The sequence below is a fragment of the Lepidochelys kempii genome, chromosome 23 (genome assembly GCF_965140285.1).
Source record: "Lepidochelys kempii isolate rLepKem1 chromosome 23, rLepKem1.hap1, whole genome shotgun sequence".
In the NCBI taxonomy this organism is placed as follows: Eukaryota; Metazoa; Chordata; order Testudines; family Cheloniidae; genus Lepidochelys; species Lepidochelys kempii.
The window spans coordinates 11112010-11130351 of NC_136402.1; the positions used below are offsets into that span (position 1 = coordinate 11112010).

The following is an 18342-nucleotide window of genomic DNA, read 5'->3' on the forward strand; positions in this document are numbered from 1 at the left end:
TCACGTCCGCCAACTCCTTTAGGACTCTCGGATGCAATGCATCCGGCCCCATGGACTTGTGCTCGTCCAGCTTTGCTAAATAGTCCCGAACCACTTCTTTCTCCACAGAGGGCTGGTCACCTCCTCCCCATGCTGTGCTGCCCAGTGCAGTAGTCTAGGAGCTGACCTTGTTCGTGAAGACAGAGGCAAAAAAAGCATTGAGTATATTAGCTTTTTCCACATCCTCTGTCACTAGGTTGCCTCCCTCATTCAGTAAGGGGCCCACACTTTCCTTGACTTTCTTCTTGTTGCTAACATACCTGAAGAAACCCTTCTTGTTACTCTTGACATCTCTTGCTAGCTGCAACTACAGGTGTGCTTTGGCCTTCCTGATTTCACTCCTGCATGCCCGAGCAATATTTTTGTACTCCTCCCTGGTCATTTGTCCAATCTTCCACTTCTTGTAAGCTTCGTTTTTGTATTTAAGATTAGCAAGGATTTCACTGTTAAGCCAAGCCTGCCATATTTACTATTCTTTCTACACATCGGGACGGTTTGTCCCTGTAACCTCAATAAGGATTCTTTAAAATACAGCCAGCTCTTCTGGACTCCTTTCCCCCTCATGTTATTCTTCCAGGGGATCTTGCCCACCAGTTCCCTGAGGGAGTCAAAGTCTGCTTTTCTCAAGTCCAGGGTCCGTATTCTGCTGCTTTCCTTTCTTCCTTGTGTCAGGACCCTGAACTCGACCATCTCATGCATGGTCACTGCCTCCCAGGTTCCCATCCACTTTTGCTTCCTTCCCTTGAGGCTGCCCCTGGGAAAAGAGGGAGCTCCCAAGGCTCACAGCCCCCAGCATGGTTATCTCTGCCTCTCGGGCGGACCAATCAGAAACTGTTCTACAGCTGCATCATAGAATGCATTTTCCTGAACCAATCCTATCAACCCAAGATTTTTAAACAAGAGCCCTCTCCCTCCCCTCCCCGCCCCTCCCCTCACCACCCACCCCCTTTAACTGCCTTATTCTTATCTAATAAAACAGGCCCCAAGCACCTTTCCCACTAGATAGATAGATAGATAGATAACCGCATTGGCTTTAAAGCCTTTTAAATTTTATGGGACTTTTCCCACTGGGGCTGACAAACAACAAAAATAATTTTCGGGGTTTTTAGAGAGTGTTCCCTGTTTTAAAATGTCACAGTTCAATTAGGGCTTGTCTACACTGCCACTTACTGCGCTGAAACTTGCCCCGCTCAGGGGTGTGAAAAAACACCCTCCTGAGCTGGAGCCGCGAGGACACTGCCACCTTAAAGCGTTGTCGCGGCAGCGATTTCACGTGGGCAGTGTAGACACCTTCTTAAGAGTTTAAACCAGTTCGTGTTACAAAGGGGCCTCTTTATTTCCCTACAGAACAAGGGAGTTCATTTCAAGGGTTACAAATGTGTTAAATAGATTGTGAATGGTAATATTGCTTTCTCTTTACCATTAACGTTCCTGTAAACAGGTGTTGATCTTACTAATGTTCAGTAAAACTTGGCAGCCCCTTAGGTTTACATTTAGTTTTAATCCTCTGCCTTTGCTGCAAAAAAAATTTAAAAGCAGAAGGGCCTGCTTCAAATAGGTCAAATTTGGCCTTTGGTTTACACTTAAAAAATCACTAGGAAAGAAAAATGTGTGTGTGTGGGGGGGCATGGGAGAAAGGGGGGCGACAAATACTTTATCTCTGGTTTAAAAAAAAGCTAACTGGTTCACATAAGCTGCTTTTTCTTGTGTTTTGTAGAAATCCATACTTTCAAAACGTGAGGTTTTTAACTATACCCTGATTTTTAAAGTTTTTTTTACAATTTCAAGGTAACCATAAAAAAACCAACTTTCTCTTTTTGCATTTTTTCATATATTAAGTCCATTTAAACAGTTAAAAAAGAGCTTGTACCTGGGTCTCAGCACACGGACTGCAAACATTTAGAAACAAAGACAGTCTGATAATGCAACAAAAAAATCATACGAAAATCCCTAAGTCAATAAAAACTTAATTTAACTTTAAGAAATTACTTTTGTAAACTGCCTGTGGTTTTAACCCCAAGATGCTTTTTTATTTTACACTCTTAATAAGTTCAAAGGGTGTCTTTTGAAAAGGAATCTGCTGTGGGTTCTTGTTTGTTTTAAATTCATACATGTTCTGGCCATCTTTACAGTGAAACAACTTTGGTCACAGGACATGCGAGCTAAACAGGGGAAGGCAGCTATTTTTAAATCCTGCTCCATGCAGATTTTATATAACAGGCCTAAAGCAAACCTGTTTGTCCTGGTTTACATTTCAAAAAAACATGAGAAAAGAAGAAGAATGTATGTGTGTGTATGTTGGAAACAGAACAAGCTCCTTATCTCTGTCAGAACTTTTTCACATCAGCTGCTTTTTCTTCTTTTTTGTCTAAATCCAAACCTTAAAAACATGAAGGTTTTAACTGTACCCTGATTTTTAGAGCTTTCTTTACAATTTAAAGGTAAAGCTGTTTTGGTTTGGGTATCTTTTTGTATTCTTTTATATAGTAAGTTTATTTAAAGAGTTAAGAAAAAGATTTTGTGAATGGTGATATGGCCATTCCCATTTCTGTAACCAGGAGGCTTTGAAATCTACATTTCCTTTAATTAACTTTACGGCCCTGGCTTTTGCCTCATGGTAACTAGACATCTTTTGAAAACAAACTGGCTAATTCAAAAATGCCCCTGTCAAACTTATTACTAAAATGCTTTTTGTCTTCTTAGAAACACAAAGTACAAATGAAAAAGCCTTTTTGCTTTTATAAAGCATTACTTTTAATACCGCTTCTAGACCCAAAACAAACACAGAAGCATGTATTTATGTCTCAGCCCTTGGGCTGCAAACATTTAAGAACAAAAGCAATCTGATAATGCAACAAAAATCTAAAATGTTTAATAAGCTTAATATAACTTTCATCATGTGTTAAAACTGTTACTGCATTTTTAAAAGGTGCATTTTTATTCCATTCCAAAACACAGCCTTGTTTTTTTCCGGTAAACAGGAGGTTTAAAGTCATGGCACTGTTTCCTTAGGTCCTGTCTACGCTGGCAAGTTGCAGCGCGGTAAAGCAGCTTTCTGCGCTGCAACTGGTGAGGTGTACGCACAGCCACGCCACTCAGGGCGCGGAAACAGGGCAGTTGCAGCGCTTTAAAAAAAGCACTGCACAGTTTAAAAAACTTTCTGCACCGGGGCTACAGGCTGCGGTGCCAGTGTAGACACCGAGGTCGATTACGGCGCTGCAATTGGCCTCCGGGAGGTGTCCCACAATGCCTGCTCTTGCCTCTCTGGTCATCGGTTTGAACTCATATAGATCATTGCTGCAACCAAGGTCCTGTAGTGGCACCAAATCTTGAATAAAGGGGGGTCCAATAAGGAGTCTAAGGCAAGGTTATGATTTGCTGGTTATGATTATGCTCTCTGTATGCTTGTGTCATTTTTGTATTTTAAGTTATAAGTATTGACTCTGTACTGTCTGTGGCTCAAACTTGTACTATGCGTCTGGGTGACACCCCAGACAAGTTGAAAAGGAGGACTTGTGGCCCTTAGAGACTAAAAAATTTATTTGAGCATAAGCTTTCGTGAGCTACAGCTCACTTCATCGGATGCAATGCCTAGCCTGCTTGATGACCGATTCAGGACCATCAGCTACACAATTGACCCATTGAGAGAAGGCAGACAAGCCTTGGGACTCAGCACAGTGTGCAGGGACCTGCCTATGGACAGAACTCGGAGGTTTTTCCAGGCCACGTGATGGACAGCTTGTCTTTGGGACAAAGAAAGAAAGACCACATGGCAAGAGAATATAAAAAGCTGCTGCAGCTCCTCCATCTTGTTTTCAGTCCTGCTTCATCCCTCTGGAGGGACTTTGCTACACTGAAGCTTTGAACCAAGAACTGAAAGACGCATCCCAGCTGTGGATGTTCTCCAGAGACTTGATTTGAACCTGCAGTTTATTCTGTCGCTGCCACAAGCCTGAACCAAGAACTTGGCCATGACTGTATGTCATTGATTCCATTTCACCAATTCTAGCTCTCATCTATAGCTTTTTCCTTTTATGAACAAAACCTTTAGATTTTAGATTCTAAAGGATTGGCAACAGCGTGATTTGGGACAAGATCTGATTTGTATATTGACCTGGGTCTGGGGTTTGGTCCTTTGGGATCAAGAGAGCCTTTTTTCTTTTCCTGGGGTATTGGTTTTCATAACCATTTGTCCCCATAACAATTGGTGATACTGGGAAACTGAAGCGTCGAAGGGAATTGCTTGTGTGAGTTGTGGTGAGCAAGTGGGGTGAGACCAAAGTCTGCTCTGTTTGGCTGGTTTGGTTTGCCTTGGAGGTGGAAAACCCCCAGCCTTCGGCTGTAACTGCCCTGCTTGAAGCAGTTTGTCCTGAACTGGCACTCTCAGTTGGGTCCCGCCAGAACCAGCATCATTCTCAAGTTGCAGTGGGGAAGGTTTAGATTGGATATTAGTAAAAACTTTTTCACTAAGAGGGTGGTGAAACACTGGAATGCGTTACCTAGGGAGGTGGTAGAATCTCCTTCCTTAGAGGTTTTTAAGGTCAGGCTTGACAAAGCCCTGGCTGTGATGATTTAACTGGGAATTGGTCCTGCTTTGAGCAGGGGGTTGGACTAGATGACCTTCTGGGGTCCCTTCCAACCCTGATATTCTATGATTCTATGATTACACCTACGGACAGATTTCACGATGCATGACAGAAAGGGGCGATGACCGGGACACACGGCAGTTTAGGATGAAAGTGAAGGAGCTGCGGAACGCCGAGCACAGGGCGCGAGAGGCAAACCGCCACTCCGGTGCTGCGCCTATGAGCTGCTGGTTCTCCAAAGAGCTGGACATGATACTCCGCAGCGACCCCACCTCCATTGCGAACACCACTGTGGATACTTTGGTGGCTCGCATGGCAGTTGAGAGTGGACCGAGCCAGGAGGAGGAAATCTTGGACGAGGATGTGGAGGGGGACCCAGAGGCAGAAGATGACTCGGAGGTCAGAGATGCATGCGGCCAGGAGCTCTTTTCTACCCCGGATGTTGGCGAAGCGCAAAGAGGATAGGAGGCCCCTGGTAAGTGGATTTGATTTTGGGACTCGCTGAAGTGGGTTGTTGGGGGCAGGAGGGTTGCAGAAAGCAGGCTTGTCTCCCACCGCATGCCACCCTGCCAGAAGCAGAGGGGTGGGACAGGAAGCGGAACTATAAAAGGCCGCCCCTCCAGCTGAGCTGGAGCAGGACGTCTTTTCCCTGCTCCCCTAATGGAGAGCGCTATCCTGACAGAGAGCCAGAGGGGCTGCCGGCGCTGCCAGACGCCGGGGACTCCAAGGAGCTCGTGGGGCTGCCATTAGCCGTCTACCCCAGTAAGCGAACAACAACCCTGGAACCCATGTACACACGGAATGGGTGTGTAGGAAGGAGCCCAGGGCAGCTGAATCGGGTTCAGCTGTGTTATTGACTACAAGCCGGCCAGCGTGTTGTGATCGGATTTTCCCCGCTGACCAGTGGCGGACCACTCCGCTGCTGTTTAGGGCCCTGGGTGGGGACGCAGTGGAACGGGAGGGCCTGGGTTCCCCTACCACCGCCACGCCACCGTCAGGAGCGGCAGGTTCCCCACCTGGTTGTCAGGAGGCCTGATTGGTCTGGCACCCGCCTGAATCAGGACGCCAGACGGTTGTGCTGACTCTCCCACCAGAGAGCTAAGCTCCCCTAGACGGCGACGGCTCTGCCGGACAGTAGGCCAGAGCCCCCCTACTTGATTGCTGCCCTGCCCTGATCAAGGGCCAGGCAAATGGACCTTCTGCTGCTCTGCCTGCGGATTGTAGGCCAGAGCCCCTACTTGACTGCAGCCCTGCCCTGAATGAGGGCCCCGGGCAAACAGACTCTCTACCATTGCTCGGCCTGACTGCAGGCCAGAACCATTAACACTGGGCTAATTTTCCCCTGAACCAAGATAGTTCCTGGAAGTATCGTAGCGAGGGGCGTGGTCTCCCACCCTGATGGATGGGGAGGGAGCCGCGAACCCCTTACAGCCTTTCTTTCTACTTGTTCATACTTTTTCTCTAAATATGTCAAAAGACAAGAACGCAACCTTCCCTTAGGCCAAACACAGAAAACAATACAAAAGAAATGTTCAAAAGGGCCGATGGCGCCAAAAGCGTACACGACCGGAAACGGGGACGGAGGGCGGGACATAAACCCTACACAGGGCGCGGAAACCTGTCAGAAAGTACACGGTGATGAAAGCTCTCAAGCAGTTAACTAGTCACGTGCAAACCCCTCTGTACATAGCAATCCCCCCTGTACATAGCAATCCTCTGTTTCATTTTGATTCTTTTTGATGTATTGTTCTGCTTTTATTTGATATATTAAATAACTGTATTTACAGTGATACATTGAGGTATAAACGATCTACACGCCTTGTCCTGTACAGAGCACACAGACGGGTCCCCTGGATCTCACAACCCACACAGGGAGAAAGCTGTCGCAAGCGTCAGCATCTCCAAAATCGTATCAGGGCAAGAAAAGGCACCTGCTATTTCCCACCCTCGTACAGTGTAGACACGGGGTGAGGGCGAGACTCAGTGACCCCAGTTAGTCCTGCTCCATCTCTGCCGTCTGGGTTTCCATCGAAAGCTGTTGACACTCGAAACGCAGGGCGGGGTGAGGTTCGCCCATCAGCCAAAGAACCTTAATGTAAAGCAGCGCGCTCCTGCCAGTGCCCGTGGCAGATCCCCCATTCGAAGGGTGTGATCATTTCCGCCCTGAGACGGACGAGACCTCGTGTCCTGGTGTGAGGGGGCGCTGTGCTCTGTACCCCACATATCCCCCCTCTCCCTGCCCCCCAGCCTGGTGTTAGGGGATGCTGTGCTCTGGATCCTACATGTTCCCCCAGCTTCCAGGGCCCCTGGCCGGCGTTAGGGGGCGCTGTGCTCTGTACCCTACACCCCCCATCTCTCAGCCCCCCGCCAGGTGTTAGAGGGCGCTGTGCTCTGTATCATATACATTTCCCAGCCCTCCTGCCCGGCCTTAGGGGTGCTGTGCTCTGTACCCTACACATCCCCAGCCCCCAGCCTGGCGTTAGGCAGTTTCTAGTGTCTGTGAACTTACTGCATGTACCGGAGTCTATCGGTGCACGCTGGGTGCCACACGCTGTGGGTATGGACAGGGCCCGACGCTGGAACCTGACCTGAAGGTGGGATTGGCCACTGTCCTGGTGGTTAGGACACAGGCAGGTAGTAGAGGGGCTCCGTGCGGGGACCCGATTCTGCCTTTCTGTCTGGCCGATCCCTTCTAATGAGGCTGAACCTGCCCATCTCCCCAGACTCAGCATAGCACAGGACTTGGGGGGCACCTGCTGGCAAAGTGGCCTCAGTCCCCACCGTACAGGCAGGGGTCATTCAGCTGGTGATAGCCCTTCTCTCAAGCCCCCAAGCACCTGTGTGCCATGGCTGTCTGCAGGAGTTCAGGGCCAACAACTGCCTGGGGGGAGGGAACAGGGCCTGGCTAGGCAGGGGCTCAAACCGGGGAGTGTCAGTTTGGATCCCCAGCTAGCCGTTGGGGTGCAACACGGGGGGCGGGGGAGGAGATCAACTCCAGCCGCTTCATCATAATCCCTGTCCCTGAGGCCTCAGTAGAAATGGGGATGTTCACCTGGCAGTATGCAGGTTCGAAGGACTTGAGAGGGAGGTGGCAGACGTGCCCTTTTGATGGCGGTCCCTGAGCACACGGGGAGAGCAGGGGGCAAACGTCTGTTGGCAAATGTTCGTTGGCAAACGTCTGCGACTCACGGGCCCTGGGTGCACACACCCCTACAGGGGAACATGCACAGGCCCAGCCCAGCCTGAAGAACACCAGCTCCTGTGTAAGAGAAGTCACTGTTTTTTTCACAAGAGCGGGAAACTGACATTGGATAAGCTAGGAACTCCTGATGGGCACTTTCGTCCCTCCGGGAGACCAACCCATCTAGCACAGAGAACGGGGGGACATAAAGGCTGAGCTGAAGCTAGATTCATGCTCTCCTTGATGCTTGGTTGCCCTCATGCTTGAGCTGAAGACAGCCTGGGGGTTCCCAGCATTGCCCTCCTGCCGTTTCTCTCTGAGAGCCCTCGCCTTGCACCCTGGCCTGTGTGTTCTCAGGAGGCTGCATGCTGCCAGGTGCACATCCCCAGTGCGGAGTTCCTGGATTAATGCCAGGGGACGGGGACTGGGACTCTGCTCCTGGCTCATTCCCAGGACGCTGGGAGTGTGAGTGGTGGAGCTGCCGGCTCTTGGAACCTCCCTTCCCAGCACGGGGTTGTCTCTGGGGGAAGCCCACCCCAGGAGCTGGCATTTGTTGGCCTCTTCCACAGAGCGCTGGAGTCTCAGCCACTCCAGATCGGGGGGAGGGGCCAGCTGTGAATTGGGAGCCAGATCCGGGTTTAGATGTGAATCCGCCGGCACTGCAGAGCGTTCGGATGTGGGGAGCCAGCTCCAACCTGCGCCAGATCACAAAGTGCCACTTCAGCCAGCCGCCTGCCAGGCTCTGGCTGCGCCCCGTGTGGAGCTGCAGCTGGGCCCTCCACAGCTGGGTGCTGCTCCTCCTCCCTGCTGGCCAGCCGGCCGCAGCTCCTCAGCACCTGCTCGCTCAGCCCCACCTCAGTACGCCTGCCTCCCCAATGTCCTCCCTGGTGCTGCGCCTGGCCCCCTGCACCTGGCCTGTCAGTGCCCAGTGGGGCCGGAGCCAAGCGCCCCCTGGAGCCATGTGTCAGGCCCTAAGTCCCTCCTGTGCTGGGCTCCCGCCAATCCACAAGCCAGGAACAGGCCCGTGACTCCCGGAGCAAGTATTTCAGTCTCACAGCAGCAGCTCAGTCTGCTCAACATGACTCCAGGGCCAGGAACTCGCTCCTGCCTGATATTGGCAACAGTCTTAGGCTGCTCCAGCCCTGATCCTCGTCCTGCTCCAGCCCAGCTCTTGCTTCAGCCTCGCTCCACCCACGCCCCGGCCTCCTGAGTCCAGCTCCAACCACGAGGCCTGACCACCTCCAGCACCTTCGCTGACACCATCACTTCCAGAGGGAATGGCACTGAGGTTGCCGGGGGAACAGGCATTCTCCGGTTGCCTGGAGCCATTGTTCCATTCACCAGGACAGTCCGATGCCAGGACAGTCCCCCTGAGCTCTGGAGAGGACTAGAGGTGCCTTAGGACGCCTGCCGTGCAGCTGCTGAAGAGTCAGCAGGAGACACTGGGTGAGGAATGGAGGCCCCCAGGGCAGGGGCCATTCAGGAGACCCAGCGTGGGGGGAATCAGGCCTGGGATTCTCTGCAGTGGCTGCTCCCACACAGGCCTTGGAGAGACGAGCTGCGAAATCGCCACAAAGTGCCATCCGGGCACAGAGCTCTGTAGCACTGGGACCCCATACGCGTGAGCCGCAATCTAGCAGGGCCTTGGGCCAGCCCCACCCTCTCCCATTGCCCCGCTCTGGGAGGCCAGAGCACAGTTCACAATTTAGGACGGACCAGCTGCAAGGATCCTGGCGGGCCCTGGTATGGTTGGAGCAGCATTTTCAATGTTCGGGAAAAGCGAGATCTGTGCAATAGGCAACGTAGCTCCATCTGGGCACCAGCCAGCTCCTGTGCCCCAGAGAGTTCCCACAGCTCCCACTGAACCAGGGACGAAGGGGGCAGGAGGTTGAACGAGAAGGTGCCATCCTGGGACCCAGGAGACCCATGTTCATTTCTCAGCTCTGCCACAGATGCTCTGTTTGGCTTTGAGCAAGTCCCTTATTCTCTCTCTGCAGCGGTTCCCTATCTGTACAGTGGGGGTAGCAGCCAGGCCCTGCCCTGCAGGGGGCAGTTAGAATAAATGCAATTGAGGTTGGGCAGTGCTCGGATGCCAGGGGGATGAGGGCCAGGATGGTGCCTAAGACAGACCGAAAGCAAGGGGGAGCTACAGAGCCGGTGGTGAGAGGGGTTTGGCCTTTGACAATCTGCGCTAAGTGCCAGGGCTGCCAAACCCGAGACAGCCACTGGCATTGCCAGACCTCCCTGATCTATGGTGCTGCTGCTCTCCCTGCTTCTAGGAGTCACTACCTCCCCCTGGGCTGACACCCCCGCAGCAATCATCTCCTGGGGCTGCCGTGGTACTGAGCATTAACAAGGCCTGAGACTCAGTTGGGTGTGTGGGTGGGGGGCAGGGGGAGGCTGCTATTAAAGCAGCTTCTGCACCGTTGCAGCGGTGGGAGAGGAAGCAAAGACGGGACCGTTTTACACCCCATGGCCAAAGCACCTGGCAGCTTGGGACCGTTGGGTTCTGTCACCAGCCCTGGGAGGGGAGTGGGTGTGATGAAGCGGGACTGTTCTTAATGTTTCCTCTGAATATTGTGGGGGTGCCTCAGTTTTCCCTAGGCAGTTCTTAAGTATCTTAAGTTCTTAAGGGGCAGAGGATGCTGAATGCTCCGAGGTCAGACCCAGGAAGGTGGAAGTTGTGTGAGCTGTGTGTCCTGAAGACCGGCTGCTCACAGAAAGGAGACTTCCCCAGAGTCTTTACTAGCTTCGTCTGGAGCAGTTCCAGAGCATCGCCAGGGGGCCCCATGACAGTGGGGTCTAGTGGTTAGAACGGGGGGCTGGGAGCCAGGACTCCTGGGTTCTATCCCAGCCCTGGAAAAGGGATTGGAAACCCCTACCTGGATACGTCACCATATCACAAAACCCACCAGCCCTGGCTGAAATTGACCGCCCCAGTGTGGATGCTGCCTTGGATTTGCATCACCAGGGAGCCATCTCGCTATTATTTTGCACCACTTGCATTTCATAGAATCACAGAATATCAGGGTTGGAAGAGACCTCAGGAGGTCATCTAGTCCAACCCCCTGCTAAAAGCACGACCAACGCGAACTAAATCATCCCAACCAGGGCATTGTCAAGCCAGGCCTTAAAAACTTCTAAGGATGGAGATTCCACCACCTCCCTAGTTAACCCATTCCAGTGCTTCACCAACTTCCTAGTGAAATAGTGTTTCCTAATATCCAACCTAGATCTCCCGCACTGCAACTTGAGACCATTGCTCCTTGTTCTGTCATCTGCCACCACTGAGAACAGCCGAGCTCCATCCTCTTTGGAGCCCCCCTTCAGGTAGTTGAAGGCTGCTATCAAACCCCCCCCTCATTTTTCTCTTCTGCAGACTAAATAACCCCAGTTCCCTCAGCCTCTCCTCGTGCGTCATATGCCCCTTTTCATTTTCAATCATTTTCATTGCCCTCTGCTGGACTCTCTCCAATTTGTCCACATCCCTTCTGTAGTGGGGGGATCAAAACTGGACACAATACTCCAGATGTGGCCTCACCAGTGCCGAATAGAGGGGAATAATCTCTTCCCTCGATCTGCTGGCAACACTCCTGCTAATGCAGCCCAATATGCCTTTGGCCTTCTTGGCAACAAGGGCACTCTGATACTCATATCCAGCTTCTCGTCCACTGTAATCCCCAGGACCTTTTATGCAGAACTGCCAGTTAGCCAATCGGTCCCCAGCCTGTAGCAGTGCCTGGGATTCTTCCGTCCTAAGTACAGGACTCTGCACTTGTCCTTGTTGAACCTCATCAGATTTCTTTTGGCCCAATCCTCCAATTTGTCTAGGTCACTCTGGACCCTATCCCTACCCTCCAGTGTATCTACCTCTTCCCCCAGCTTAGTGTCATCTGTGAATTTGCTGAAGGTGCAATGAATCCCATTATCCAGGTCATTGATAAAGATGTTGAACAAAACCGGCCCCAGGACCGACCCCTGGGGCACTCCGCTTGATACCGGCTTCCAACTAGACATCAAGCTGTTGATCACTACCCATTGAGCCCGACAATCTAGCCAGCTTCTATCCACCTTATAGTCCATTCATCCAATCCATACTTTTTTAACTTGCCGGCAGTAATACTTTGGGAGACCGTATCAAAAGCTTTGCCGTATCACAACCACCACTTTCCCCATATCCACAGAGCTAGTTATCTCATCACAGAAGGCATGACTTGCCCTTGGTGATTCCATGTTGGCTGTTCCTTATCACCTTCCTCTTCTCCAAGTGGTTCAAAATGGATCCCTTGTGGACCTGCTCCATGAATTTGCTGGGGACTGAAGTGAGGCTGACCAGTCTGTCATTCCCCGGGTTCTCCTTTTCCCCTTTTTTAAAGATGGGCACTATATTTGTCTTTTTCCAATCGTCCGGGACCTCCCCCGATCACCACGAGTTTTCAAAGATAATGGCCAATGGCTCTGCAATCACATCAGCCAAGTCCCTCAGCACCCTTGGATGCATTAGATCTGGACCCATGGGCTTGTGCACGTCCCGCTTTTCTAAATAGTCCTTAACCTGTTCTTTCACCACTGAGCACTGCTCACCTCCTCCCCATACTGTGTTGTCCAGTGCAGCAGTCTGGGAGCTGACCTTGTCTGTGAAGACTGAGGCAAATAAAGCATTGAGTACTTCACCTTCTTGCACATCATGTGTCACTAGGCTGCCTCCCACTTTCAGTAAGGGGCCCACACATTCCCTGACCTTCTTCTTGTTGCTAACATACCCGTAGAAACCCTTCTTGTTCCCCTTCACATCCCTTGCTAGCTGCAACTCCAGTTGTGCCTTGGCCTTCCTGATTACACCCCTGCATACCCAAGCAATATTTTTATACTCCTCCCAAGTCATCTGTCCAAATTTGCACTGCTTGTAAGCTTCCTTTTGGAGTTTAAGCACCAGCGCGTGGGGGCAGCCCAAGCAGAAATCCCCTCCCCCCGACACACATGAGAGAGGTGCTGGGGGCCGTGCTGGGGGCGATGACAGTGGGGTCAGGCATCAGGGCACGTGGCTGTTGGGTGCGTTGCTGGACTCTGGAGAGACCTCCCCTTCTGCCACCAACCCGCCCCACTGGAGTCCAGCACAGCGCCCTCTGCTACCCATGTCTGCCACCATCTCTCCGCTCCACAAAGCTCCCACGACCTGCCTGGGGCAGCGACAGACCCTCTTGCTCCCCAGTTATAACACCTGGCCCTGAGCTAGCCCCTTTCTCCAGCAGATCTCAATGCCCTTCACAAAGGAAGTTGGCATCACTATCCCCACTTTATAGATGAGGAAACTGAGGCACACAAGGGGGACGTGACTTAACCAAGGTCACTCCACAGGCCGGCCATGTCTGTATGCAAAAGCCTGAGGACTTTAACTGGACCGGTCTAGTTAAAACATTACAACACCCCCCAACCCCATCCATGGGGATGTCGTTATACCAGTACAAAGGTTTATTGACTGGTAGAGGCCAAATTACTAGCAGACCTCAGACCAACTGGTGACCCAAACTCCCGAGATGCTTTGGGAATGCTGCTAAACTCTCACAGGCAGTGAAAAATGCCAGTTTGCTAAAGTTTGTAGCCTAGCGCCCTGTTATTTGCGTTGCCACGCAACTGTGCGAGAAATGTACTAACCACAAACAAATGGAAATGTATAAATAACATAGTGATGGTAAAAGTTTATGCTTAAGCAGCAGATGTGTGATTGTGTGCTGGGAAGTCTATGGTATTTACCAGACACAAATTTTGCAGGCGACAGACTGATCCCCGTGATGTCTTTTGCCGCGGCTTGCATACAGCTTGGACTACTTATAGGTAACTTAGTTCCAGCTTATCTCTTCCTCTTTCCCAATGCAAGGCTGTATGCAAGCTGTGGCAAAAGACATCACGGGGATCAGTCTGTCGTTTACGTCAATGGCTGCAAAATTTGGTTCAGCAGACTTGGTAATGGATCTGCCTTTCTGTTTGAGCGCTGTACTAATAACTAATAAATACTGGCTGGGGCTTGGGTCCTTGAGGTCTCTTTAAGTAGGAAGTAAGATCGAAGCTGAATTGGTAAAAAATCTGCTTCCCTGGGGGATCCTCCAACCCAAGTTTACCGGCTGGAACCGGACCGGGCAGGGTAACAACCTCTGTGTCGGGAGTAAAGACCTAGCGGTGTGTGGAGACTCTGGCTGGGACGGTCTAGGGGCCTACAGGGGAGGGGAAAAGTTTGAAGAAGAGATGTAAGACTAGATCCAGCGAAACGTTAACTCCATCAAGAGTAAAATGCGGGCAAAGAATGGCCGAAATAGTAAAGGAGAGCTTGGATTGTTTGTAAAGAAATGTGCTGTTATGCATGGAGGATCTGGGGCCGCACAGCGGCCGGCCGGCCTGTGGGATCACACGTGTGCGCTGCTTGTCTCTGAGGCTGACCAGAGAGTGGAGGGGAAAGCATGACCCGGGGCGGCAGCTCAGCATCAGGCGCACGAGGCTTTTAATCAGAAGCTTAAGGAAGTGACAGAAAATGCTCAGAAAGGGAAGCCGCAAAATGGGGAAGTCAACGGGCGGCTGGCGAGCGCCGCAAAGAAAGGGGAAGGCGGGCGAGGGGAAGGAGCTGAGGAGACGGTGCAGACGTGGGGTTGTCAGAAACGGGCGGAGGATGGTGGAAGTGCTCATCGGCCAGCACAGGAGCAATTGGCTGCGGAGACACTGGGAGCACCAGGGAAGCCGGCTGAGTGCAAGGAGGACCCGGAGGATGTGATGGAGCAGGACAAGCCTCATCGTTAATGATGCAGCCGAGCCATGTTGGAAGTTAAGAAAATGAACTGCGTGCTGGAAGGAAAAGGTTTGGGGGCACCCCGAGTAAGGAGGGGCGTGGGAGAGATCGGCCCAGGGGCTCTAAAGAGAACTGGGGCAGGAGGCTGCCAGCCGACTGGGCGGGTTTGTGGAGGCCGGGTGCTGGCGTGATGGCAGAATGCTTCTTAAATGCAACGTCAAAACCTGACATTGTGACAGGCCATGGCAGAAATGCCAGACAGAAGAGAAACCTGTCCAGGCATTAAGTCAATGGGTTCCCCAAGGATGCCGGACAGCGCTTGGTTCCACCCATTTCTGTAGGGGGAAATGGGCCAGAGACAGCAGTTCCCTCCCAGACCCTGCACAAAGCAGGTTGGACGAAGTGTGGGTATTTCCAGAGTTCATTGTATTACAAATGCAAATGGGTCTGGAGTCTGGGGGGATGGGACGTGATTCTTCTGGGGGAGACATGACTCCAGCAAACCCTGGGAAGGGTCAGGACCATCACAGGACACTTGTTAAACGACCGACCAGCCAAGGCGGGGATGCAAATTCCCACCTCTGCCCCCAGCCTTTCGAAGCGACGCCCTGGGGAGCGAGACACTGGCTGCGAATGACCTGTTCCCAGATCGAGGGACCGGCCCGTGGCACTCACAGATTCCCAGGGGTCGTGTTCGCAGCAGAAGCTGTGCTGAGCTTGCAAGCACTGGAAAGCCCGTGGGTGGGTTTGACGGGCTGCACCCCGGCCGGAGCCCTGGCTGGAGTCAGGGGAGGGATCCCTGGTAAGCCCATTAGCAGGCGGGTGGGTTCGCTGATTGGTTTAACATGTGTTCTCGGCAGTGCTGTCACCGTAAGCACCGAGGATTGTCCCCCCACCGGGGCTGTAATGTGTTAACTAGCCTGGGACAGTTACACTCCTACAGCATTTGTGTGTGGGGCTGGAGCCGTGGCAATGGGGTGGGGTGGGGGCCAGCAAAGGCCTCTGTGACACCGCCCCATGCCGGCGTTATTGACACGTTTCCCTGCAGCCATCCTGACGTCCCGCAACGAAAACCTGGCCAGAGATTTTGCTCCGTGAAATGCTTTGAGATGGTGATGTCAGGAGATGGAAACCCAGCTGGGAATTTCCAGCAGGGCAGCGGCTCCCAGCGCTGTTCTCCTGCCCCACATCTCGGCCCACTACAGCCCTCACTCGACCCCCAGCTCTGTCCAGGTGGGGCCCTTGGTGCCTTCCATAAGGGGTGTTACACACAGCGCCACCTAATGGCCAAACAGTGCAATACAGGTTAGGGCCCCTCCATTCCAGTCCTTTTCCTCAGTGGGTCTTTAGCTCCATGGCAGAGGATTGAGCTTCTAGCTCTGATGGTCCCAGGTTCAAACCCGGGACGGGCCAGCGACGACCCTGGGGGAGCTGCCGAGAGCGATGGGGAGGGGAGGGTGCGGCCGACGTGCCCATGCGGGTCTCACACTGCGCTCTGCCTGCAGCTTCCTGATCGGCGAAGACGACAGAGTCTACGAGGGCAGAGGCTGGAGCACCATGGGGGCCCATGCCAAGAACTGGAACAATAAGTCACTGGGAATCAGCTTCCTGGGCAGCTTCTCCAGTATGTGGGTCCCGTCTGTACATTTTCCCTGCTAGGCCCCCAGGGGAACTGGGAAGTTCACAGCTGCTCTTGGTTCCACCACGGTGGGGCACTGGGCTGGGGCACAGGGTCAGGAAAGGGAGGGGGAGGGGGAGCGTGGCGAAGCAAATGTGTGTGTGGAGGCGGGGAGCCGCATTACCAAACACAATGGTGGGGGAGAAAGACACTGACATGGCCAATCAAGAACGGGGCTAGAGGGTGTTTATTTACTCAGGCCACATTCACATCCCCTGAGCAGCAGAGAGGGGCCAGGGGCGTGTGTGAAATTAACAGGGGGCTGCTGGTGTCCTGCAGAAACAGCCCCTGACAACACCACCCTGACCGCTGCCAAGAGCCTGATCCAATGTGCTGTCTCCGGGGGCTTCCTGAGTGAAAGCTACACCCTGAAGGGGCATTGCAACGTGAAGTCAACCCAATGCCCCGGGGACGCCCTCTATGAGGCCATAAGCCAGTGGCCTGAGTTTGAAGCCTGAGTCCCTGCAGCCTCGGGGCCATCGCTGACCCCGCCCGCGGCTTCTGCCTGCTTGAGCTACACCTCTGCCCCCCAGCAGGGGGTGGCCTCTCACTTCTCACCCACCTGCTCCCTCCTGAGGCCCGGAGAGCAGGGCTCTGAGAGTTGGGGTTACGCTCCCGTCTCCCCTGGGCTCAGCTGCCTCCCCCACCCCCGGGGGCTCAGATTTCTAATGGCGCCTGGGAGCCACCTGCCTCCCCCAGGCTACTTCCTTCGGCAGACGCCAGGCCTAGCCCCTCGCTCCCGCCTGCAACGGGCATGTCAGCTTAGCCCGGGTCCACACACAGCCACGCCCAGGGTCTTACAGTGTCCAGGGGGGTGGGGCCAAGCCTCAGCCGAGCTCTGTGGCCACGGCCCTGCCAATCCCTGGGCAGCTCAGGAAACTTCGCCTCCATTCCCGTGTGAAACGTCTGAGCAATTATCAATTCCAGAGTCAAATCCGCCTCTGCCCCCAGCCCCCCCGAGATCTGCAGCGAAGATTTCATCTGGAATCCCCCAGAAACCGGTCGCTAGTTAACCCCCCACAAAGGGAACCCAAGTGTCCCTGAGCCCTGACACTCGGCTCTGCCTGGCCCCCGCAGGGTCTGCCTCTCAAAGCTTTCAGCCCTCGCCCCTTTCACCCCGACAGTCCGTTCCCACGAGCCTCTTTTACCGATAGGGGCAAAGTGTTTGGACGGGGAAGGACCCATCGGGTGGGTCGCAGAATCCCACAAAGGGGTTTTTAGTTCAAGTGCAATTTGCCTTTACCTCAGCGCCCCGCGGCTTAGTGCTTGCTTTGCTGGGGAGCTACTGAGCAGTGACAATAAACCAGCTTCTAGCACATCCAAAGTTGAAGCGCCGGGAATCATTTCATCTCCTGTTAAACCATAACCACCCTGCCGCTGGGCTGGGCTGGGCGAGCTGAGAGGGTGTGATTATGGTCTGTCAGATTAGCACTAAGAGGCCTCCTTGGGCTAGGTGCTATATACACAGAACATGAGACAGACAGTCCCTGCCCTAAAGAGCTCACAGTCTAATTAGACAAAGGATGGGAGGGGAAACTGAGGCACAGGGAGGGGAAAAGGGTTTTACCCAAACTCACAGGGCCAGTTAGTGGCAGAGTGTGGAACAGATCCCATGGGTGCAGTCAAGTGCTCTGCCCACTAGGCTGTGCTGCCTCTCAATCCAGAGGGAGGAGGTGGAGAGGAACCAAGGGGGTGCTGGTTCCGCATGGGTCACACACAGTCAGGCCCGGCAGCCCTGAGCTGAAGGAAGGGGAGGGGAGCTGGAGTTTGCGCCTGCTGATGGGAGCTGGGGCTGCGGCTGGAGACTGGCAGGAGGGGCCGGAGCGGAGGGAACAGCCATGCCAGGAGCAGTGTCCCAGCCCCACAGTGCCCAGGGCTGCCCAGCATGTGGGAAGGGGGCAGCAGCACTGACAGGGCAGCTCTTTGTTTCGAGAGTCGCTGTGGAGCAGCCCCCAAGCGAGGCTGGGAGCCCAGCACCCCAGGGCTGGACGGGCCCCGTAAACAGGAGCAACCCCTGGTGGGCTCGCAGCTGGAGGCCGTGCTGCAGAGAGTGCAGGTCTGGCCCCCCCGCAGCCCCCGG

At 53.3% G+C, this 18342-nt stretch overlaps 1 protein-coding gene across 1 annotated transcript; it reads left to right on the forward strand.

Moving 5' to 3' along the window:
* The first annotated feature begins 14610 nt into the window (after positions 1-14610).
* LOC140901844 (peptidoglycan-recognition protein SB1) lies at positions 14611-17517 on the forward strand. The gene is made up of 4 exons (XM_073321272.1): positions 14611-14670; positions 15139-15386; positions 16090-16208; positions 16542-17517. The coding sequence occupies exons 1-4, from the start codon at positions 14611-14613 to the stop codon at positions 16718-16720; spliced, it is 606 nt and encodes a 201-aa protein (XP_073177373.1). The 3' UTR covers positions 16721-17517.
* Positions 17518-18342: the final 825 nt, after the last annotated feature.